Here is a 26,022-nt window from a genome sequence, read left to right as displayed (position 1 = left end):
TCTTTGGAAACCTCAAAGCCTGCCCCCCAGTGACACATCTTCTCTACAAGGCTACACCTCCTAATCCTTTTCAAACTGTTCCACCAGCCAAGGACCAAGCATTCAAATATATGAGCCTATGGGAGCTACTCTCATTCAAATCACCATACCTGATATCTACTGTACATTATCAGTATATTCCTAAAATTCGTTGTTGAAAATTGCTCTTTTTGATATATACAGCAAAAACCTCCCAAGAACCACAACAATGTGTGTAAACATTATATACAGTAAATATTTATACATTAAAAAGTCATGGAAAGAAAAAAAGCTTGCAGTACCTTGCTAATGGCTGCCAGCAAAATCTTCCTAAAGAAGAAACACTGTCAGTTTAACCTGATATATTAGGGTTAAAGTCCCAGGTAGATTTGAAAAAAGAGATCTAATTTATCTTGGCTCTAGGAAGTTCAAGTGATTCAATGTATTAGGCAATAAATTTAGAAAATATGATTCAGACGGTGTAAGTATTAGATGAGAACACAAATTCCTAGAGGGTAAAAGAAATACAGGATTTTTTCAAAGTCAGCTAGATGCCTAGCTTTAAAATTTATAACTAATCTAAATAAAGAAATGAAGAAATCAACCCAGAAAATGTCCAAGAAAAATGTAACTTTAAAGAGATTCCAGAAGAAATGGGAAATCCAAATATATTAACAACTACCAAGGAAACAATACAGCTTAATCCTAATTCCGATACTTCTAACCTAAATATCTGAGATGGCTTTATAGGCCAGTGGATAGGGCATTAAATTAAAGACAATTCCAGATTCAAGGGATGGGTCAGAGGTTAATAGCACTGGCTGCTCTTCTAGAAACTCTGAGTTCAATTCTCAACACCCACATAGCAGCTCATGGTTGTCTGTAACTCTAGTTCCAAGGAATTTGATGGGCACCAGGCATACATATTGTGCACAGACATACATGCAAACAAAACACCTATACATGTGAAATAAAATAATAAATTTTAAAGGAGACAGATAATCCCTATCTGCAAAAAAAGTTTTTCTTAAATAGTGTTAGAAGAACCTCATTGATCTAGACATCATTAACAGGTCAGGATAATTCCAGAAGCCCTGTCAAGCTTGTGAATAAAGATAAACTTAGGAATAAAATACTAGAAATAGGCCAAACTTATCTTGACCAATTCAAGGACAATTTAACATGAAGAAGGTCTGCTGCTGAATTAACCCCATGGAACTACTAAAAGGAGAAAACCAGATGATTGTTTCAATGTGTATATTTTTAAAATTTGCTAAAATTTCCAAACTCTTCATTGTAAAATTGCTCATATGCAGAAGGTTCAGAAACCACACTGTACACTGCTAAAATGCCATTTCTTCTCCAGTTAGTCCTACTCAAAAAATAAAATAAAATTAAAATAAAATAAAATAAAAATAAAAAAATAAAATTTCTGGAGCATGACAAGCAGGTCCTAATTTTTGGATAGAAGAGCAAATGGCCAGCAAAGGCTATTTTGAGAAAGAACAGGTAGAGTTGCTGTCTGTTAGTTAAGAAGATTAATGGTGTTAGCAATTACAGAAGTAATTGACAATAATTACTCTGTTCAGATCACTTATGAGTTCAGTAATGCATCCAAGATTCGTGGCTAAGGAGATGGCAGAAACTATTCTTGGAATGAAAGAGAACTTTAGAAATACTTAGACATAGGAAACAAGATGTAAACTCCATAATTAAAATTGTCCGGTCCAATGGGAATTTGACTACCATCATACTAACAATAATAATGGGGAACACAAGTTAAAAGTCATATGTAGGGGACAGTGTAAGCCTCGCCTGCTAGAAGCTGGCTACAGGTGTGTCTGACCACGCCTGTCAGGGTGTGGTCAAGGTGAGGTCAGGATGATTCGTAATAGGTTTTTAAGGGGCTGCACGGCACATGGGAGCCCTTCTCTTTGGCCTGCCTGCCTGGCACGCTCTGGCTTGCATTTGGCTGGTGTTTATTTAAATTAAGATATCTTAACCTTACAGACTACTGATCATCGTGTAATAGTAATACTTTGAAATGCTTTCTAATTTAAAGCAAGGAAAGTCAGTTCATAGCTATTATCCTTTCGCACAGTCATGTGTTTATGGTACATTAGAAATGTATTACGTGTTTAACAGCTACACAGGCTATTTCCAGTCATACAATTCTAGAAATAATCCAATGATGCTCTCTTCGGGCAAGACAAAAGAGGACATGGAGCTATGGTCATTGAACTAAATGTTCTCTCCCTCCATTTCATTCCCCATCCCATACAGAGATGCTTTCTCAAAGCATTTGGCTGCTCTTAATTCAGCAATAAACATGCCTCCAAATAGCTAAGAACCTCTAGAAAGAACATCATTATCATCCCCTACATTTCACCATTATTGACCTTTGGATGTAGAGAATACCAGTCTCAGGTCTAATGACACAAGTTTTCAGTTCCATTGTACATAAAAAAATTGTTGGGTGACTTATGAAAGATATAGTATGAGCCAGGCGTTGGTGGCACACGCCTCTAATCCCAGCACTTGGGAGGCAGAGGCAGGCAGATCTCTGTGAGTTCAAGGCCAGCCTGGTCTACAGAGTGAGTCCCAGGACAGACTCCAAAACAATACAGAGAAACCCTGTCTTGGGAAAAAAAAAAAAAAAAAGAAAGAAAAGATGTAGTATGAATAATACATTTAGGTCAAGGAAATAAATAACATGATCATTTACAAAATTTTACTGCAGTAAACCTGATTATGTACAAAATTCACCATTAACATTATATATAGTAAATTCTTAGTCATGTATACCAACCATATTGTATATATTTTTATCCCAAGTTGATTTTTCTTGTATATCCAAGAAGTTCTAGCTTATTTTTCTCATTATCAAGAAAAAATTAGAGATAAAGGTGTTCTGAGAATATGTACAGTATTCCTAAACTATAACTACCTGTTATTGGCAAATAATGGAACTGACTGTTCAAGGCACAGCAGGAAACTTGTCTTGGGGTCCTCACCTCTACTGAGATGCAGCCTGATGTCTGGTTCTCCCTCATATGAGGAGCACACTTTTCTCATTGAAGAGTGGTTGTGACATATCTCTGTGTACTCTACATCCTGTGTTTTATTTCCTTGATGGTAATTCAGAATATTTTAATCACTGGCTACTCATAAGCAACTAGCTTGAACTATGCTCTATACCAGGACAGGCTCACAATGGCAAACACCAAACAGACATTTGTGGAGACATTTCTCTCTTCACTTCAGCGTAAGCTTATTCTGTCTTTTCTTCCACAAACAGGGAATATAACTGTCCAGTATCCTTTTCATAAAAATGATTGAGATGGTATAACAGAGTAACTATCACACCCTCAGTCTTCTTTAGAATGGGACTGAATTGATAGATTTTAAGGATATTAAACAACACCCACCCCAATGTAAACAAACATTAAATACACATGAAGTAATAAATATCTGTTTCCCCACTAGGGAAGGGATTAGAATACATTGCTTACTTTATATTTATGAAGTTCCTATATGTGCCAGATACTAATTTAAATAGCGTAACTATAATCCTGGATCCTAAATGAGATATTGTAAAGCTAAAATTCCAGCAAGGGAGTTATCATAATTATACACATAAACTCACTGGTAGCCAGTTAGTAGAATCAATGGGTGCAAGCTTTGTGAGAGACCTTGTCTCCAAAAATAAGGCAGAGGGCATTTGAGGAAGACACTCATCATAGACGTGTGCCCTACATAAAAGTACATGTGTGTCTGCATGCACACACATGTAATGTTTCTTTCATAAGTATTGGAAAACAGATTTGAATGCTTAGCTAATTTTTTAATTTGTAAGTTTCACAGGTGCTATTGATTTTGAAGACAGGAAGGAGTCACTGAGAGAAGCTGGGGCTTGGATCATAAGAGGCTATTGGTGAAGGTGCAGTCTTAGCTGCAGTAAAAGCCCTGGGATTGAGGCATCATGCAGAGAAGTTGAGGCTTGCAGAGAGCCTAGTGGACACTAGTGAGAAGAGTCAGCCCAGCTGCGGTGGAGATCCCCATGTTTTGGAGATGCCAGTAGCATGGGACCACCACCAAGAACAGAAGCAGCCATGGGGTGGAGCCAGACTGATCCTATGAGATGAGCTATGTGTGCTGTGATGGCAGAGCCAGAGAAATGGAAGTAGCTGCACAGGTCCTTTGGAGCCCAGAAGCTCATGGGTGGGTTCCAGGCATTAAGCACTTAACTTTTCACACTGCTTCTTCCCTCATGGAGTAAGGAAGGATTCCACTTATTTTGATTTTATAGGAGCCCACAGTTGTTTCTGAACTTTTACAGATTCTGGAGTTTTAGAAAGGCTTGGTATTTTTAGAAAGAGTGGATATTTTAGAGAGGCTTGAACTTTGAAAGAGACTTAGATGCTTTAGAGACTGAACTTTTAAAGTGTTTGCAATTTAAAGATCATGGGGCTTTTAAAATTACCTGCATAGATTTCATATTGCAGAGAACCCCTGGAAATGTGAAGAATGTAGCAAAGCTTGTTCTACCCTTATTGATTTTTTACGTGCCTGTGCCTGTATGTGGGTATATGACATGAGTGCAAGTGCTCCCAGAGGCCAGAAGAGGGCATTTTATTCCCTGGAGCTGGGGTTCCGAGCATTTTGAGATGCCCAGTGTTGATGCTGGGACCCAACCTTAGTTCCTCTTCAAGAACAGTACATGCTTTTAACTATTTCTCAGGCACATAGCTTTTTTTTTTTGGAAATTTCTGTTCATTGCAAATTCTCTTGAACCATGAGACTAAATATTTATCACTTTATTATTTTGTCTGTGGGTCCTGAAAATATTTTGATTTCCTGTATGACTGAAACTTGTCTCCCAGATAAGATGAAGTAGCCTAGCTATTACTAGTTACAGCCCTGCCTCTCTGAGTCAACCCCAGAAGTCAATGAAAGATGAGCTCTGTTGGAAGACACAGATGGTGGGGGGGGGCAGTTTTGGGGTGAGACCAGGTCACTTGCTGAAATTATTGTCATTGCAACCATCTTTCTCTTGCTTGATCCCAGTTCCTTTTATTTGTCCTGGATGAGAAAGAGTCTTGGCTATGTTTTCAGTTATAACAAAAATTATTTTAAATGAGCAATCACAGCACCAATATCTATTACCAACCACAACCATCACAGGTGAATGCCATGCTGAGAAGAAGTGTGGGAGCTCAGTGGGGTCCCTTCCTTTCTTTGTGTTTTGTTTTTCCCTCTATAATTATTATACAAGCTTTCGATCCTGGAAGGGAGGGATGCCTGGAGTCATCTGAGGACTACCATCATTCCTTTGATGTTAGGAATTCTGTAGTAGGTTCCTCAGCTCCAGAGAGGGTGGGAAAGACTTCTTTCAAAACACGAGAATGAGTGAGCTTGCACTAGTGGAAGGGTAAAAAAGATTACTTCGGGTAGTGAGAACAGCATCAAACCCACAGGTAAACACAAATTCCTCTACAGTGAAAATGAGAAAATATTACCAAGTAATTAAAGGAGACTTGAAAATATGGAAACTGTTGTCTTATATTCATGCTTACAGATCCAGTATTAAGATGTTCAATGTCCACAAATAGATCTCCCAAGATCAGTATTAAAATTCCCAACTGTTCTTTTTATAAGAATTAAAAATAAATTGAGAAACTAATTCTGAGATTTTTGTAGGAATACAATAGTCCTAATGCAGCCAAAGCAATGTAAAATGGTGAAAAAAAATCCAACCAATTTTCAGATTTTTCTATAAAGTTTTGACAATTGAGATAAACAAAATAATCAAACAGATCAGTGAATTCAAAATTAGATCCATGCACCTACATGCACTGCTTTTCAGAAAAGGTACAGGGCCCCACAGCTGGACAGTATACAGAGACTGAGAGATTTTGGAACACACAGTCCTTATCAAACTTGCCCTCTCAGGGCATAGGGAGCCATGGGAAGAGAAAGTGGAAAGGTTATAAAAGCCAACACAACAGGACTGAAACATATATGTACTCAGAGACTGTAGCAGCATGCACAGGGTCAAGCCAGATGAGGCTCCCACACATAATGAAGAAGCTATCTGCAGGGTTTTCTCCAGTGGAGTCCCACTAGGTATATTAACCACACTGAAGGACAGGCCCTGGGGTGGTGTGACTAGGAATGGCCCCCACAGACTGATGTGTTTGAATGTTTGGAACGTTAGGAGCTCCAGCCCTGCTGGAGTAGGTGTGGCCTTGTTGGAGGAAGTGGCACTGGGGGGGTGGGCTTTGAGGTCTCAGAACTGGCTCAAGCTTGGCCTAGTGTGGCATTCACTTCTGCTGCCTCTGGATCAAGATGTAGAACTCAATACGTCTCCAGCACCATGTCTGCTTGTGTAATACCCTGCTTCCTGCCATTCTGATAATGGACTAAACCTCTAATACTGTAAAACCAGCCCCTAATTAGGTGTTTTCCTTTATAAGAGTTGCTGTGGTCATGGCTCTTCATAGCAATAGAAACCCAAAGACAGGCCCCATGCCCAGCAATAGATGGCCAACACAAAACAAACTCAATGGTATTTTTGTAGACACTTTTGTCTCCTGTTGTTTTGTTTGGGCATTTGAGATTATAATTTGATTACAACAGGCCTCCTTTCCTTTCCTCCTTCCCAACCCTCTCTGCTCTCCTTCAAATTGATGTACTCTTTTTTTAAACTAAGCTTTTTTGTTTTATTGGTCTTCTGCTTGTATACTATAGTTTCCAATATTTTGTGTTTTTGTTTTTTTTGTTTCTTCTTTTATTCTAATTTTTTTGTTTGATTGCTTTCTAAAGAGATAGAGAAAGGGGTGGAATTTGGTGGATGCATGGGAAGAATCTGGGAGGAGGGGAATCAGGATCTGAATATATTGTATGCAAAGTTTTTCAGTTAAATAACAATAAAAATCTATATATTACATCATATGCAAGTTATACCTCAATTTAAAAAAGGAGTAAGTTGTAGTGACAGATATGAATGTATGAAATACTTAGACCTGATGATTTTCTCATCTTAAATAAACTCATCTCATAAAACCGAAAAGCCTCCTCCCCATCTACATTGTCTTACAAAATATTCCTGTATTTAAAGTGGCAGTCAAATAAAGTCCTTAAGGTCTTCTTTGTTAGATATGAAAACATCAAGATAAACTATCAACTCTGACACTTTGGTCATAAAGTTAGCAGCACAAGAGAGAGCTGTCTGGGTCTGTCATTAAAGCTAGCTGCTGCAAAGAAAATGTAGCAGACAGCACCACTAAGCCAGAGTCTGCACATCGCACACTCAAACATAAGGCCACACATTAAGGTATAATATATAGAACTTAATTAATTTTTGTTTTTTCTCTCCTAGATCTAGAAGATCTCATTTGGTATGTAATTCATTCTTGTATTTTCAGAAAAAGCTAGGCCAAGGTCTTGAAAATCACAGATCTCAGCATTGGTTAACTATATGCTGAAATTAAATAATGATTATATTTACTACTTAGTTAAAATTATACCTAAATTTCACCTTTATGATGTATAGTTTAGTGTAATTGACTTATAAATTTTCACATGAAGTGTTAGAACCAGCAATAATCTCATTTGATAATTTATGGGACATATATTTAAAAGAAGTATATTCCATGATACACAAATTCAGATTAAAAAGTCACACTACATTTACCATTCTAGATTAAAAATATTAGAAAAGGTACATTGTTTTTTAAAACTATAAAAACCACAACCACCTTTGAGTTTACTTTTGATCACCATGTGTGAATACCTCAAGATTATAAAATGAAGGCTTTGAGAACATAACTTGGTTTGAATATCCCACTGACACAATCAAGAAAATGTGTGAGGAAATGGCTCTGCTGATGGAAACTTGGCCAGTGAGAATGATTTGTTTGGCAGCTGAGGCTTCAGGGAAGGGATTCCCTCTAGGAAGCCAGTCATCCATGCGTCTGCACACACAGTCAAAGTCCCTTTTCCAAGATTCCCTGTAACCCTGGGCGGGTTTGAGATGCCCAGCTTTGCTTCCAGTAAGACACCAAGAACTCCCTGCATGCCCCTGGGCTTTCACCAGGAAGCCAGTGGCAAAACATCAAGAACAAGAGCCTCATTCTAAACGGGGACACCCACAATCATGTTATTTTTGGGAGAGCAGCTCTCTGGCTCCATAGATAGCACTTGAACAGAGTAGCCGTGCTCTTCCGCAGCGGTTGCGCGGTCCATATCCACCAGGCACATGCACTTCTTCCCTGAAACAAAGAAATGCATCTTGAGACACCTTAATAGCTATGCCATTTCCATGCAGACACAGGAATCTTCAGTGACAACATCCTTCAGTACAGTTTACTTTAAGCTTAGCTTTTGACCAGTGTGAAGACACACTTCACAGATTTATCTTGGCTAGTAATTTACAGAAGGCTAACTTTTAAAAGCATAGTGATAAGTATATCTCAAATTGCAGCTGCACATTCTACTTGATACTTTGGTCAAAATCCATTTTACAGGATACTTATAGGGATTATAATAGTTCTGCATTCCTATAAAGTCACATTATTAGTAATATTCTAAAAAAACCTGTCTCTGAGAATATCTAAAGTAATATATTGACAAAGCGCCATCTGAAACACATGTCATATTTCTACCTGTAGTTTTACAGGATTATGAAGAAATATGAAATGAAAAATATCTGAGAAAATCTTAAGAGTGTGCTAGTTATTTCAGGCAGAAATGTAATGCTGGGTATGACTGTACTCATTTTCAGCCCTCATCTCACTGAGATCCTGGTTTTCTATTTCCTTTGCAATGTTTGAGAAACAAAAGAGGGAACCCGACTGTCAAGCAGGCAGCTTGTTAGTTTTCCTTTGGAAGTACAAATTTAAAATTTCAAAAGTAGATTAGGAAAAAAAAATGATTTGAGATTTACTAAATTAAAGCCACCACTTGCTTTTATAATCTGAACTGTTCAGCATTCAATATCTAAATTTTCATTTTCTTGGAAGAGGTTACTGATAGCAGAATCTCCCTCCTTCCATTTTTCTTTGACAATTATAATGCTTAAACATGCTTTTACAATATGGTCGCTTAGCTGGAGTCTGCTGAAGTGACGTCAGCAGTGAGGACACATCACTGAAACAAAAAAACCTCTCGGGTAAAACATGGGATGCTCTCAGATAAAACAAAAACAGGGAAAGATGAAATGAGCAAGGAAAAATAAACAAGACAGATTCACAAGGTTGGTATTATTCTCTACCTTAAAAGGACTCACACACCATGAAGATTAAGTGTGTTAGAAACTGATACAAAAGAGGTATCTAGAATTCCATTTAGAAAAACCACCTCCTCACCAACAGGTAAAAGGCTGGTCTCTTTCTTCCTTTAAAATACCTTCTTCTTTAAGACCCGTGTGAATGCTCCCATCTACTTTTCAGTTAAAAGGAAACATCCCAGTCAGAACGGGATGCTCTACATTCCTTCAGGACCCACCCTGGCTTTACAAGGCAGCTCACTGACTCTTGGCTCTAATCCCAGTACAGTTAAGTTTTCCTTTTTCATCTTGTAGAAGAAGTTCATATTTTCCTATGTTAAGTGTCACTACAACTTTCAGTTGTTGGCAATCTATCTTTTGGGGGTTGGTAAATTTTCTAAAAATGTTCATTAATATGGAAGTGGCAAGATCTGTGACAGACTCTGGGTTGTCTGAACCCCTACCCTGCCGCTTCCCTTCAGCAATCTTGCCAGATGTGCTTCGGCCCCAACCCTGGCAATTTCCCTTCTAGTCATTGCTCTCACCTGACACTTAAAACTCACACTGACTGACAATGGTCACATCTATCCCCTGCACCAACCATGACTATGGTTTATGTGTTCCCCCAAAAGCACACTCTGGAAACATAATCTCCAGTGCAACTGTGCTAGGATGTAAGCCCCAAGAAGCCAGAGTTAGGCCATTAGTATGAGGTGAATGCAGGCTGTTACTGTAGGGTGGGCCCATTATTGTGAATTTCTTACAAAGAGACATGTTTGACTCCAACCATCTCATGAAAGCATTCCCTGTGTCCTTATATGAAGGCGCTCCCTTCCACTGCTGGCCTGTGCTCGCTCACTCGCTCGCTCTTGTGCTCTCTCTCCCACTCACTGCTGATGTACCTTCGCCTTTGGCATTTGATACTGTCTATATTGTCATGACTCTGCAAGCAGACACAGCAGACACCCAGCAGATTAACACCCTGATCTCTAGAAATGTGGACCATCAGTTTCCCTTGCTTGTAAAGACTAAGCCTATAAAGACCAAGACACACATCTGGTGTAATTATAACAAGGGTACATTACACTGACTTAAAAAATCAGAAATGGGAAATCAGAAGGAAGAACAGAAAAAAAAATGAAAGTTGTAGTGACACTTAACATCACTTAAGCAAGAGATGGCAGTTCTGGGCCCAGTGAGAACAGGAAGGGAAGTCCCTTAGCTGCATCTCAGCGCCTTTCCTAGTGTGAGCACCTTGCTTTAGAATGAAAAGGTAATTATGTACCATATAACATCTTCTTGAATATAAACTACTTCACTGGGCTCAAAGAAATGACAGTCTACTCAAGTACACATGGAATTTTAGAGTGTATGACAGTAACCAATGTGGGATTTCTAAGAAAAAAAATTAAGATGTGACTTCATCCCACCCATTTATCGTAATCCCTATTTTAGACCCAAAACTTTTGGTGCTATGAAAGAAGCTGAGAAGCTGTACTGCAGAAGTGAACAAGAGCTCTGTGTCTAGAACCAAATAATCTGAGGTCCTAGTGTGGCTCTAGCATCTGTCAGATGAGGAATGTCAGGCAGACTTTGCCTTACTCCTGTCCTCAGTAAAATGTAAGTGATTGCATCTCATTTATGTGTGTGTGATAACAGTTGCTATTATAATACTTGGAATGGTTCTGTGGTCTTTTAACCTGGGTAATGTTCAATACTGCAAATGCTGAATATATCTGTGTGTAAGTATACTTTTGTCTAAGAAAGACACATTCTCATTCTTTATACATTTTTCATGACTCAACTTTGGCACATGGAGTTGACATTTACATTTTTATCATTTTCTTTGTGACTGGGTAGATTCTGAAATTCCTAACAGTAGAAAAGATTTTGTGAAATCTGTTCAGTGTACGACACTGAAATGGATTTAAAGACACAGATGCTAACCAAGATGTGACATGCTGTTACAGTTATAAAGCCCTGTTATGCGCATTATAGTTCCCCGGAAGAACATGTTTTCTTAATGATAAATGGACCAGTAGTTTTCCCCAAGTAGACCCTATCCACTTGTTCCCAGGCATAGGGGATGTACTCTCCCCAGCAGCTGTTCGGTGAAAACACATACCTATGAGTCTTCTCTGGGGTGGGAGCTGAACAGCTGTCTGATCTGCAAATCTGCACAGAATCATGTGTTCCTAAAAGGAGCATGAAAAGAATGTAGGTTTATTCCAACTTAGTGCTTCAGGGTTGTAAAAGGAACTCAGAGACAGACAGAGGAAACAATGACATGCTTTTCTGGGGTTCAGCAGTGCCTCATTTAATAAAAACTACTGCACAGAATTGAATGGCTGAAAAGAGCAACCCTAAGAATCGTCTACTCAGCAACTTCTCCCCCTCAAGTTGACTGTTCTTCAGAGGCAGTTCTTAAGGACAGATGTGGAGAAAAACCTCAAGCCATTTTACCAAGTTGTTACATCCTCTGATCAGGACAAGACAGTTACATTTTGCAATTATACTTTCTTAACTTTCCTTTCTAAAGGTAATCTGAATCTCTTGGGTGGGACTTTAAGAAGATGCTTGATGTGGCTTCTCATCCTACATGAGGAGAAAGAGGCCAGGACTCCTTAGACACCTAGAGCAGCTGCAGGTCTGGAGTGGAAACATGGCCCCACCTATAGGTTCAGTGAACAGGGTGAACTCAAGACTCTGATTCTCAGTACTCTGCACCTTAAGTTTAAATGGTCCCCCCTCCCCCCGCTCTATTTTCTTCTCTCAGTCTTCCTAGTAGGCTGGCCTCAAACCTGTAACCCTGTTGTCTCAGCCTCTGAATGTGAAGCCTCTATTTTTCTATCAGGTAAGTGAAATGTTTGTGGCAATTATTTTTTTTCTTAATTTTTTGTAATAAGGGTACTTTTTTTCTCTTAACCCTTATGTATTAAAACATTTTAATAGTCACTATAAAATTTAATGGCAAAGGGCAGGAAATACAGTGGTTTGAATAAATACATTTACAAAGCCTCCACAAATTTGCTGGCATCAAAAAGGAACAGAAGAATTTAGAATTATTGGATCTGAAGAAGCAAGAATAAGTACTCCCTTTGTCTCCATGGAGTTTCTAAACAGACCCATTGCTTATAAGCAAAGGTAATATTGAAGCAATCAGAGCTTGAGGTGGGGTTCAATGCTCTGGGCTTGAGTTTTACCATCCCTCTCCAGAATTACTTCTGTTCTCTTTAGGAAAAGGTTCTGAAAGAGCAGGCCACATGCAGATGTTCTCAAAATGTGAGAACACTAAGAAATGAAGTCCTAGGAAATAACGGGGTAACATTTTGCCATGGCATCCAGGAAGGGATGACATATCTCAGGCTTCAACCCCAAACCTCTGAGGGCTGGTGGCCGAGCAGATCCTGGGAGGGCTGGAGTAACAGTAGATAAACACTATGAACTGGGGTGCTGGCAGGGGTGGGGGGCGCTTCTGCTCTCTGCTTCTTCTCCCCTTTACTACTGTAAATTCTTCTCCAGCCAGTAAGACTAAGGGTACCCTTCCCCTCACCAGCCCAGCTCCCTCCCCACTTTTGTTTGTCACAAGTAGAACCTGTGAGTGAAGGATTGGGGTGGGGGGGGGCTCCTAATGCTTGCCCTCTAAATCTAGAAGTTCCCTAGGATATGAACACTTCTAATCTGGCCAGAGAAGATAGCAAGGTTCTGATTCCGGAGCAAAGTGTGAGATGAGAACTCTCTCTCAAGTGTTCTGTGTGCAGGGGAGAGGGGAGGGGAGAGCTGTGCATGGGGAGGGGGGGAGGGCAATAGGTAGGGTGGGAGACAGAGCTGGGAGTGGGCATTTAGGAAGCATAAAGGCCCTTAGAGTGGTAGAAATGAATGTTTAAAGAGGCAGTACTTCATTGTTAGATGGAGGGAGTAAAAGTACTGAAATGTAGGACTGGTCCACATAATGAAACTACGTTCCAGTGGGTCTACGTAAAAAGTGGAATTAACTGAACTTAAATGCAAACTAACTACTAAACTCTAACAGAATTACCTTTGCATTTAGCTCAAATATTACTTCTTAGATTATATATGTCATGTTATTGAACAGTTGTTAAAACTATCTCGACTTTTAGGAGACAGGCCTCCAAGTATTTCTTGAGTTTCTGTAGGCAAGAATTGACCAGGGGGTGACAAACTCTGGGACAAACATCCTAAGATCTACGTGTGGGTAGCTCACCATCAAATACCTCTTTTATTTGATTTGTTTTATTCCTCAAAGGTTCATAACTTAAGAACAATAAAAATAATATAACTGACAAGGGTAATGGAGAATCTGGGAAACTTGGATGTGGCCAGCAGAGCCCTCTTTCTAGAACAATTTCCCTGTATTCTGGATTATCTTTCCAAGCCCATCATTAGAGTGAACAGCCTTGAAAACAGTTTCCCTCTGCAGGTGAGAGCAGGTCCATATCCTGGGAAGAGGGCCTCAGGGAGGGGAGTCAGCTGGGAGATAATGAGACTCTGGCTACTGCTGCTGTCACAGCTGTCTTCTGTCCCTGGCCAGAATCTCTCAGCTCTGGCAGCATTTACCATGCCAGCTAACATGTTAATGTGTGTAAGAAGGTGGAAAAAAAATCTCTTGTCCTTCCCAGATCTAATTCACTAGTCAAATAATTAATCTGGACTTGAAATTTTTAAAAGGCCATATTGGATATTTTTGAGCAACTCAATATGTCTGTAGATTACAGAAGACAAAATCTGAGATGGAAAAATATCGGAAGGGTCAAAAGTTGTTCAGAAAGAAGTCACAGAAGTTCATGTATATAGTCCCAGTACTTGGGAGACTGAGGCGACCACGAATTTGAAGCCAGCTTGGTCAAATAATGAGTTCCAGGATATAAGGTGAGAGCCTATCTCCAATAAAACAAAAGCCAAATGCACAAATAACGTATATTCAGAACACATCCAGGTCTTTTTAATAAGGTTACCTTGTATGATAAAGTTTTCTTGAATTTTTCACTAGAATAGAAAACAAAAAGGAATTAGTTACTACTTTGAAGGTCAAATAACTTGAATTATAAATGAAAATACATATTGTATCTGAAGAGTATAAAACATTATCCTGAATGGAGAACTGCATCTGTTTGAAATGTGCTCATGGGAAGCTATCAGTAGAGCATCAGGATGTCATGAGTTTTAAAGAGCTTATTGCACAGATAGTTAATATTGTTAAGAAAACACAACCACTTCTGGTCTTTCTCACGACACACACACACACACACATACATTCTGGTGCTGTACCGTGCGGTTTTATTATGACTCAGACGTGGCAAGGCCAACGGATCAGGAGGCAACCACCACTGAAGACATACTTCATTCCTCACAACTGCACAGGAAGGAGCGGCATGCCATGCAGGGTGTTGTGGGAAGTGCCATGCCATTCATGAGGAGTACAGTGACATATGGGCCTTTAATGAGCCTTTTGTGGGAAGGAATAGGAAAGTTGGTAAACAGACACAAGACTGACTAATTTAACCAACAATAACAGGCTCTGGAATGGAGAGCTGTCCTTAACTGCCTGGCACTGAGCTGGAATATTAAGGCACAGGGAAAGCTGTCTGGAAGAATAAAGCTTGATAAAGGATGGAGTTGCAGAAAGAACTCTCTATTGGTTGTTTTATATACTTAAGTTGTAGACAAGTTGTTTATTAGATGTCAAACATTAGGAAAAAATGAACCAGAAACCAAAGCTGCCATAAATATTAAAGGTAATGTGTATTCAACACAGTCCATTCCAGTGCTGTAGCCTTCACTCTCTTAACTCATTAAGAACAGGCCTATTTATATGATATTAACTTCATTATAATCAAGTGAAAATAATTCGTGCTTTTACATAATTTAGGAATAGAGTGTGGATTCATACCTCTACTTTTGATGAACTAGCTAGTTCTCATATACAAAGAAATGAATGTTCTAAATAGTTACAAGGACAAGAGCAAAATGACAGTAAATCCACAAGGTTATAAAAAGGGTGACATGAAATTGAGATTTTTAAATTAGTACAACCAGGATATAAGTCTGATAAGGTCAAATTATTATTCTTACACACCTCTTAGACTTACATAGGTCTTGATGCACTGTAAAAATCACACATTTTTTTCAGGTTTTAACTGTTCAATAGGTCTCAAATTATACATCTGTATGTAATTTATATACATAAATATTCTATCTTCCATTGCTTCCTTTGGTTTCCTCTCAATTTGTGAATTGTGGCAAGAGCAAAATAATGAAAGAAAAAAGAAAAGTTTTGTTTCATATTGTTACTTATATTAAAGACTAAGTAAATTCTAATGAAAAATTTCTAAGGTTTTTAAAAGTAATGTGACTGTGACTGATTTTGTGTCCTATGAGGGTTTTTTTTTTTTTTGACATAGAACAGAAGTTCCAACACTGATGTATTTAGCATCTGATTTTTATTAGCTATGAGCCAGAGAGTAAAATGCCACACAAGGTTGTCCTCCAATAAAAATGGTGAGAATTAAAATTTCTTCCTCTTTTATGGCTGTCAAATTTAATCAATACCCATGAATACCACTTATTATTATTTTTAAATAAAAGTCTACATTTTTATTTATTTACATATTTATTTATTTATTGTATATGTGGGTGGGTTCGAATGGCAGGGCACGTGTGTGGTGTGTGGAGGTCAGAGGGTCTGGGGATCAAGCTCAGGTCGTCTGATTTGGTTGGCAGACGCTGTCACGTGCTGAGCCATCCTGGAGGCGCTATGGATGCCAAGTAACCAATAGCAACAATTCACATGTGCGGAAGACTTCTCTGTGCCCTCTTATTCTTTCCGTTGTTTGACTACAGAGACAGTCTTACTCTGTGCCTAGGCTGGTTTTGAACCTGAGGCAATCCTACTTCAGCCGACATGGTGTCAGGATTATAGGCATGTACTTGGCCCCTTTGCTGCTTCTAAGTAATACACATACCGTTATTAAATGCTCACCGAAGCCCTTGTGGTGGAGCCTAGTACAAGCTCATTTTGTACATGAGAAAACAAGGGAAAATAGTCAAGTAACTTGTCTGAGGCGAAAGGACTTATAGAGAGATAAGCAGCCAGTGCTGCACCTGGTCAGGATGTTTCTAGACGCCAACACTTGGCCATCACACTCCACTGCCTCTGAGAGAGGGTGGCTCTGATTTCAGTTAGAACACAGGGGGTGCGGAAGCCATCAGACTTCTACTGGTCTGGCTCCTAAACAGACTTGCATCTAACTGGATCAGGAAGAAAAGGCGGGGACAGACAGAGGACAGTCACTCCTCTTAATGCTGATCTGCCATGCTGTGGAAAAGGTAAATAATCTCAAATTAAAACATCACTGGAACCTTATTTATTTATTGATTGATTTGTGGTTTTTTGAGACAGGGTTTCTCCGTGTAGCTCTGGCTGTCCTGGAACTCACTCTGTAGACCAGGCTGGCTTCGAACACACAGATCTGCCTGAGTGCTGAGATTGAAGGCATGCACCACCACCGCCCGGCTCTCACTGCATCTTTATTAAACAAGTCTTGTGTAGCAACTCACTCTCACATCAGTGTCTTAGGTAAAAAGCTAAAGTTCACCTTTTTGGGAAGTTGAACTTGGACGTGTTCTGAATGAACCCGTAGCAGCAGGGGCACGTGATGAAAGAAGCCCGTGTTTGGACGCAGTGCTCAATCACCATGTCTGTTGCTACTCCACAAGCATGCAGCGCGACCTGGGAAACAGAAGCAGACCTCAGTGCTCAGCATCTTAACTACATTCCGAGTTCTGAACACTCAGAAACAGTTCTGACACATGAAGCAAGAAATAAGCAAGATGAGCCAGAACATCTCAGATGAGAAAGCAACAAGCACTTGAATACAGCTGAAGTTTCTCAAAAGGACCCATGATGGGGATGTTTGAGCATTCACTGAAGAAAGCAAACAAACAAAAAACCCCCACACAACAGATGAAGTATTCCAAATACCAAATTAATGAGCCAAAAATCTCAAATGAAAAAGAAAAAAAAACTAATTGGTTAATTTTGGTAAATAGCCAGCTTAATTTGATAAATAGAAAATACTGTGAAAGAACTAATTATTATTATTATTTATTAATATGTACACCATATCTCTGGGGAACCATTTGTTGATAATGGAATGTAAATACAGACAAAATGATAAACTAGATTAATGCCATTCTGAAGCTTTTAATTATATAAGGTAGGGAGGGTCAATGATTACAAATGCTTCGAATGTAGAGACAACCAGACATACCACTAGTACCTATGACACAATCTAACTCAAAATTGAGGATGAATCTAATTATATTTCTATAGTCTAGATTTTTTAAATTTTGTTTTTTAAAATTTATTTTTATTTTATGTGTATTGGTGTTTTGCCTGTATGTATGTCTGTGTGAGGGTGTCTGATCTTGGAGTTACAGAGAGTTGTGAGCTGCCATATGGCTGCTGGGATTTGAACCTGGGTCCTCTGGAAGATCAGCTAGTGCTCTTAACTGCTGAGTCATCTCTCCAACCCCTGCAGTCTAGTTTTTAATTGTTAAAATTTAGGCAATATAGGGGCCAGGGTAATAAGTGTAGCAGACAGAGGTATGTAAGCAGTAAGATCCACATGTGGAAAACTAACAATTAACAAGACTTTGCAAACAAACTGCAGGGGGAAACAAATGAGCCAGGGGCTGTTCCTAGATCAGAATGCTCAGCCAGGGCAGAAAGACATTTGCAGATGTGACTCGCTACAGTTCAAGATAACAGGGGGGATTCAGCCTAATCACAAACAGAGAATTCTGTATAAGAATAAGACAGGAGGTCAAGAAAACATAAACATAAACCACAGCGTGGACTGACACCGCAGGCTTCCACAGAGGGGAAGCAGGGAATGTGGGTGGCCTCTAGAAGCTGAGGACTCTTGGCCCATAGCTAGGAGGGAGACATAAGTGTATGAAACCAAGCTCTATTAAGTAGCTCAGTGAGTCCCCACCTCTCCGCCTTAGAGACTTCAGGTAAGAGTCAGCTTGACTGACTTCTCGTGATATAGATTTCTCATCTACTTAACTGTTAGATAATAAATATGTGTTACTTTAAGATGCCATTCATATTTACTATTTAAATTTTTAAAAATTAAAAAAGTTATTAGAAAATATTACAAATAATCATGCTCTGAAATTAATCAGATCCAATGCCTATACATGTCCATTTTTATATCATCTTTCAGTTCTGGACTGGGCCATCTTGTTGAGACAGGAGGAAAGAGCACAGCCTTGTCTTTTTGCCCAGTTCAGAACAGCGCAGGTCCTCTCACCACACTGGCTTACAGAGGTTCTGCAGCAATGTGAATGTGAGTAATTGTGTTGAGCAATTTTTTATTTTGATCATTAAAGGCTTAGAGTTCCAGAAATGAAATAATACATTTATTATTTCATTTATCAAAAAATTCTAAGGTCTTCCTATTTATCATTATGATGGTTATTGTGAAGAATAAAATATCAAAATTGTGGCTCCTATTCTATGCTCTGTTATGGTACCAATGGAATCCAAAGGACTGAATATATCAATCAACTTAAGTTGGAACAAACCTACAACTCTGGTAATAACTAACATGGCTCACTGTCAGACAACACACAGGAGCAGAACACTACACAAGCAAAAGCACAGTAGTACTGCAGATGATCCAGTAACACTTGGTGGGATGTTTGTGCCCTTAAATAGGGTGCAGAGCCCAGTGCAATGTTGCATACATGTAATGACAACACTTGAGAGGCAGAGATAGGTGGATCAGGAGCTCAAAGTTATCCTTGGCTATATAATGAGTTCAAGGCCAACCTGGGCTACACGAGACCTGTCTCAAAAAATAACAAAACAAACAAAAATAATGTAAGTATAGTCAGAAACATTAAAAGATGGGAAAGGGTGGAAGTCATGAGGTCTTCTGGAGGAGGGGGCCTTTAAAGAAGGTTTCGTTGAACAGAAAGGATTAAAGAAAAAAGAAAATGGAGACTGTCACAGGAACCTACTCCTGGCCCAAAAGTCAAGAACTGAGTGTGGAAACCCAACTGATATGTCTACAACACAATCTGCGGCTCAGGGGGCGTTGCGGAAGACGGGGTGGAAAGACTGTAAAAGCCACAGGAGCAGGCTGGCTGCTGTGAGACAGTGTGCTCTAATTATGACACCTAGGCTGCACCCATGAAAGCCTAAAACGTGCTCTCCTAAACAAGAGCTATACAATGAGAACAGACATAGATGGGAGAGCTCACAAATCCCTACTCCTGGTCATCAGTGGCTGCTAAGGGAGGGAGAGTCGTCCTTCTCTAAGGAGCAGGCCCTGGACAGGCTACCCAATCCAGGAGGTCATCCTAAATGGACTCAGCAGGCTGCATTCACACACCCACCCACCCACCCACACACACACACACCACCCACCCACCACCCACCCACCAATAAGGAAGAGGTCATAAAGTTGAAAGAGATTTGATTGGGGGGACATGGAAGGAGGTGGAGCGGGTAGATAGTGGTGTGGGAATGATGTAAATACAGTACTCAAAAATATCAATACATTACATGAGAAGGGTGTGTGACAGGTAGGGTTTTAGTTGGGGGGTGGTAGGGGAGGATGGGAGGGAGAAGGGAACTGGGATCATCATGTAATTCAATCTTGTTTCTATTTCAAATAAAAAAATAAAATATGGCCAGTGGAAAAAAATATCAATACATTTTAAAATAACATTAATACTATATTCCTACAAATAATCTTTTATTAAAAGCATCCTTTAAATGTATAGTAATCAATACTTAGTCAAAGCAGGGGCCATGCAGCTGAGCATGATGAAAAATTCTAAAAGCCTTTTTTTGGATGCTTCTTGGAAAAATTATATTTTCCTTATGATGTATATTAGCCATTAAATCAAAACCAGTATTAATAAAATGGTATTCTTATAATAATGAAATATGTGTTTTGAAGGAAAAATACAAATAATCAATGACTAACAATGGCTCCATTTATTTATTTATTTATTTAGTTTTTGACTTTATGGTGGTACAACAGTAATAGATATTCAGTAAGCATCGTATCTGATGCTTGATCCTGGGCTAACAGTCCCCCTGATGAACCTCTCTGTGGTGCTAGAGAGCAGTACAGCTCAGGTCTTAGCCATGTCATCACAAGGACTTGAGCAGCTCCTTATTGCGTTTGGTATTATACACATTTTCTACTTATGACAATCTCTATTATTGGCTTATCATGATTTAAGTCCGTCCAAGTCAAGAGCATGTCTCCATGTCACATGAAAAGAAATACTCGTGTTTACAATTTTAATATGTATTTCACATGCTTATTTCTATATAGATTGCTTAGATGTTTGTAAATATAAAAATACTATGTTACATATAGTCAATTAAAACAGTGAAAATAGTAAATAAAAAATCACTATACAGCACACAGGGACAGCCAAAGTAACTACAGAAGGGAAAAATCCATGACAGGTATATAATAGTGAAATATAGGGGAAAAAAAATTCTGTTTCCAAAAGGACACACACATTTCAATTGACGAAGCTAGAAGATTATCAGAATGCCTTCACACCTGTAGCCACAGAGGACAAACAGGACTAGTGAGGTGAAAATGTCATGTTTGGGAGGTGGGTACATGGTAGCAATCTCCTGCTATTTCAAACATTTTTTCACATCTACAAAGGACATAAATTGATTGCGTTTTAGTTGAAAAAAGCAAAACAAACCGTCACCATTTTCAGTAGTCAATGTTTACGACATGAGTTTTAGTACACAAAAATAACAATTGCTACAGAATCTCTGAGTTCTAGATGTGGGTGACAGTTCTATCCAGTAAGGTGTGAACAGAGTGGGGATGGGCAGTTACACAGAACTATATCAAAATGCTTTGAAAAAAACATAAAGAGCTATTATGAAAGTAAGAAGAATATGCTTAATAACTAGGGGAAAATGTATGCCAATGTCCAGTTATAGAGGGATCTAGGTTACACTGGCTCCCCAAGGCTCATACATAAATCAGCATTTGTCTATGTGCATAAATGCATAAAGACCAAAAGTTATTCATAATACTTATCTTTCAGTATACAAGACTAAGTATACAAGGGATGGCCTTTTCATTTTATAAGGTATTTATCTATGGTGAGGATATACTCATATTAATAAAACTTTTTAAATGAATAGGAGTATTGACAAGACATTAGACCTTACTGAAGCACAAATTCCACAAGAGTCTAGAACCTGAAGAATAAAGCAGCTATGAGATGGCCTCTTAATTATTCTTAATTAAATAATAACAACTTGGCCCAAGGATTCAAAAATATAACCATAATGTTTATAAGCTCAAAATAACATGTAAATATCAAATATTTTTTCACTTTGATTTGTTTTGTTTAGTGCTCTTCTGCTGTATTTTTTTGGGGGGGTTGTTTTTTTTTTTTTTTCTTTTTGGTGTAGACTAAGGTAAGATAAGGTAAGATAATCTGATTAATAACCACGTTAATAACCATGACTAGCATTTTCTCCGTGCCAAACACTGTTCTTGGCACTCATCACCTTCCAGGGCATCAGATAAAATTCTTGTCCAAAGCATGAGCAGATGTTATCTGTCACGCAACGGGAAAGGACTGTGAGTGCAGTAATGTCATGCTATAGTCAAGAGCACATACAAGTTAAATATGCCCTTGCTTAGGAAAGAATACAAAATTGTTTTCTTTAGTTAACCAAAATAAAATTATTTAGCTAATTAGAGAAACCAAAATTAAGGACTACTTACCCCAATGTTAAACATTCCTGTAAAATACTCCATATTTGCTTGAATAAACCAAATATTGCTTAAACCTAGTTCGTCACTTCTCTTCTTGGCACGGATTAGTGATAATTCCTTGTTTTCTATTAATGTAACCTAGATTTTACACAGGAGAAAAATCCAGTACACTCAGTAACACAATTCAGACATTAACGCCAAGCATTATTACTAAATTCGTATCTTTTTTTTTTTTTTTTTTGAGACAGACTTATATTTCATATCTTAATAATAATGCATGATGCATTTACTAAACCTCTATCCTGTATGACAGCTTCCTTGGTACAAAATGAACAATGTCTTGAACTCTGAAGTTTAGCATGTAATGATGTAAGTGAAAGAAAGTGAAGTAACAGTGTGCTATGTGTTCAGTTAAAGACAGGCAAGTGGAATGTAATCAGAAGTGAAGACTAAGGCTGCTTTCCAGGAAGGCCTGGAGACGCACAGAAGTTAGCTAAGGGAACGTGGCCTGAGGAAGGTCATGGTCGATCAGGATTTAAGGAGCTGAGAAAACTGATGGGGACCCGGTGCACGGAAACAACAAGCGTGGGAAAGAGGGCAGGTGTAAAGGATGGAGACGAGGTGGAAGAAATAATGGGAGGGCAGATCACAGATTTACGATAAAACAAGGTTCCAAAAGCTGGAGTAAAGAGCTTGGATTGGTGCGATGAGGTAGAAGCCTCCACCAGTATTCATAGATAAAATTAAGACGTCGTTGTTATTTATTTTTTCGTTATGCATGCATTATAGAAAAATACTTTATCACTTTCCATAAAACACTTGATAGACAGTTGATACTAAAAGCCTTCTGGTTTTATCTAGCTGAAGCCCTTTTCCAGGAGAATCATTAGACAGGGGAAGAGATGCCCCACCCCCACCCTGCTTCTCAGGACTCTGCTCTGTGCGTGCTTCCTCTCAGCTAGTCACAGAACTCTTCCTCAATACTACTGCAGGGCTTGCCTCTTCTCCTCCTCAGACTTTTACTTATTTTGCCCTTTATTCTTCAAGGCAGTGGTTCTCAGTCTTCCTAATGTTGTGACCCTTTAGTACAGTTCCTCATGTGTGGTGACCCTCAACCATACATTATTTTTGTTGCTACTTCCTAACTGTGATTTTGCTGCTGTAATGAACTGTGACATAAATAGGTTTGGGGAGAGAGGATTGTCAGGGGGTCATCATGACCCACAGGTTGAGGGCCACTGCTCTAAATGAAAGACAACAAACCCCATCCCAGTCATTTTTCCATCAGGTGTCTGACTATCTGTCAGCTCTACATTTTCTTCTCACAGTAGTCACAGTGCCTGGAGAGGTCACACTCTGCCCCAGCTGACTATATATTTTTTAAAAATAACATTTGAAACCAGATCGTTTATGTTAAAATACAGTCCTTGGAAGCACTTGTAGTTGTGACTGTGGTGAAAACGAGGTTAGCTTTATTCTGATCTCAGGAGTTTACTTCCAAGGAAAGTATGTGCCACATACTTGATGAGCAAATAATTTGCAAAGCCAAGAGTTAGGATTAGGCCCCTGAGCTGTACTTAGCTAAACTGTTCTACGTAGTCTCCTATTCACCCTCACCTGGCAAGAAGGCAGCATATGCGCAAGCACAATTCCAACATGGCCCTGAAAAGCAAGACAAAAAAGTCAGCTGTGGCTCCCATGGCTTTGTTCATTGCTAGACAGTGATCTTGGAAAAGCTAAAGGACAAGAGGAGACATGTGATACCCCGCCACTGCAGAAATCCACAATTCTGTCACCAGGTTTGGCTTGATTTAGCACCATGTAAACAAGGTTGTTTAACTGTTGCTGCTTCCTCAAAGCTCGGTCAATGGACATTTTGCCTGGGGAAAATAAGAAATGAAGAAAACATTTAGTGTTTTGAGGGACCAATCAGACATAATGGACAGGATGATAGGATAGAGGAGAAGAGTGTCATATGTACAAATGTCCACTTGTATACACACACACACACACACACACACACACACACACACACACACACACACACCAAAGAATGGACTACAAATTTCATGCAATTACTGTGAGCTAGAAAAGTAGAACCCAGAGACTAGCTCTAATTTTGATTATATTATCTTAATCAATATGTACTTGAATGCTTGACCCCAGTTGGTAGAGCTGTTTGGAGAGGTTATGGAACATTTGCTGAAGGAAAAACATCACTGGGAGGTAGGGAAAACATTTTAACGTTTACAGCTTTACCCCACTTCCCATTATCTCTTGGCTTCCTGTATGCTGATAGAAATGTGATGGGTCTGTTTCCTGTTCCTGCTGCATGCTTTCCCAACCATGATGGACTGTCCCTCTAGGGCCAAAAGCAAAAATAAACTGTTTCTTCTATAACTTGTTCTTAGTCCTGGAATTTTATCATTGCAACAGGAAAGTAACTAACACACTATGCAACTTTTCTTTCAATGAAGGCAGTTTCTTCTGAATCAAGTAATATCTGAAGAATTAAATTGAGGACCATACAGAGTTTAATCAATATGAATACATGAAGAAAAAATAATACTCTAGTCCTCCATTGCTTCCAGAGATACACTGTAAAAGATTACCAACTTTAACACTGCTTAAATCTCCTTATAGAGTTATAGTAAGAACATTTTAGTTATTTTTGTATCCTTGAACTCTCTGTCTCTCTGTCTCTGTCTCTGTCTCTCTCTGTCTCTCTCTCTCTCTCTCTCTCTCTCTCTCTCTCTCTCTCTCTCTCTCTCTCTCTCTCTCTCTCCCCCTCTCTCTCTCTCTCTGGGACCCTGAGAAACCAGGGAGCACAGGTGTCACACAGTCAGAACTGTATCAGTGGTTACTGTATTCAAAGGAGCTGTATCAGAACTGTATTCAGAGAAAAATGGATTTTCCTTTCTCCACATCAAAGCTTCCTTCCCACATGAGTCAGGCATTAATGCAATTAGGGACTAAGGATGGGCATTTCCAAGTATGAAATGCTCTGGGGCCAGCGCATGAGATCACTGTAACTGCCCTTCAAAAGCCCACTTGTGGCATCCTCAAACATCCTCAGAAACATGAATGGCTTTGTTGTTTGTCTTATATATAAAACACATTCCTTCAATTTGATAAGAAATATGTAAAAATTTCAAGATTTTCTTGCTCTAGTTTAAGAGAAAAAATGTTTCTCTTTTCTTCCTTTTCCCATTTTTATTCTTTCTTATGTTACTAAATTAAATTTAAAAACTAGGAAAATTTTATTGGAAAAAATTTGTAATACCTATTTTAAAAGTAACATCGACACACATATACCATATCTCTAATCCTTACCTTTCGAGCTATATACAAAATATCATGTCACAGACATCTTTATGTCAGTGCATTTGTCTCTGAGCATATACTTTAATGGTACACAGTATTACACTGAATATGTATACACCATGGCTTCAATAACCTGTGTTCTATTCAATATTCAATAATACAATTGTTATCACATGCCTGAATTTTTATACATTCTCAATTATTTACCATGCCCAACCTAAGTTTCAGAAATTAAGAGTTTGAAAATCAACCCAGTGATCTCATTTGTGAAGATAGATTAATGTGGGTTTTTATTCTAAAAGAATACTCAGTTCCCTCTAATTATGTAATATAAACATTTACACTCAGAATAAACGAGTTCCTGTAGTATTATCTTCATGAAAACCACCTGAGCTTTTATCATGACAATTTTCAAACACAGCACAACTGAAACAATTTATCAGTGGACACTTCTGCGTTAGTATTTATTATTGCAACAAAATACCTAAGGCAGCTTACTTAGGAAGGAGAGGTGCTCAAAGTCCAACTATGACAATACTAGTTGCTTTGGGGCCCACAGCATGTGACAGAAGAAAAAAAAATTACACAGTGAGGCAGGATGCT

General features: G+C 38.8%; 1 protein-coding gene across 6 annotated transcripts in view; it reads right to left on the bottom strand.

Moving 5' to 3' along the window:
• Positions 1–7,610: 7,610 nt before the first annotated feature.
• The window catches only part of LOC100755927 (glutathione S-transferase C-terminal domain-containing protein), a 99,071-nt gene continuing 80,659 nt past the window's right edge, over positions 7,611–26,022 (bottom strand). For 3 of the 6 annotated variants that reach the window (XM_035452043.1, XM_027395738.2, XM_027395739.2), the window contains 7 exons: positions 23,860–23,975; positions 23,713–23,757; positions 22,105–22,233; positions 16,903–17,036; positions 14,263–14,293; positions 11,412–11,481; positions 7,611–8,291 (listed from right to left, as the gene is read on the bottom strand). In XM_035452043.1, the coding sequence (XP_035307934.1) occupies positions 8,155–8,291; positions 11,412–11,481; positions 14,263–14,293; positions 16,903–17,036; positions 22,105–22,233; positions 23,713–23,757; positions 23,860–23,975 (662 nt within the window). In that variant the 3' untranslated portion in view covers positions 7,611–8,154. The remainder of the gene's footprint in view (positions 8,292–11,411; positions 11,482–14,262; positions 14,294–16,902; positions 17,037–22,104; positions 22,234–23,712; positions 23,758–23,859; positions 23,976–26,022) is intronic. The other 3 variants (XM_035452042.1, XM_035452041.1, XM_027395737.2) reach the window with 1 other exon arrangement.

Source organism: Cricetulus griseus (genome assembly GCF_003668045.3).
Source record: "Cricetulus griseus strain 17A/GY chromosome 1 unlocalized genomic scaffold, alternate assembly CriGri-PICRH-1.0 chr1_0, whole genome shotgun sequence".
NCBI lineage: Eukaryota > Metazoa > Chordata > Mammalia > Rodentia > Cricetidae > Cricetulus > Cricetulus griseus.
Note: the sequence above shows the minus strand (reverse complement) of the source record. Positions and strands in the feature narration are given on the sequence as shown.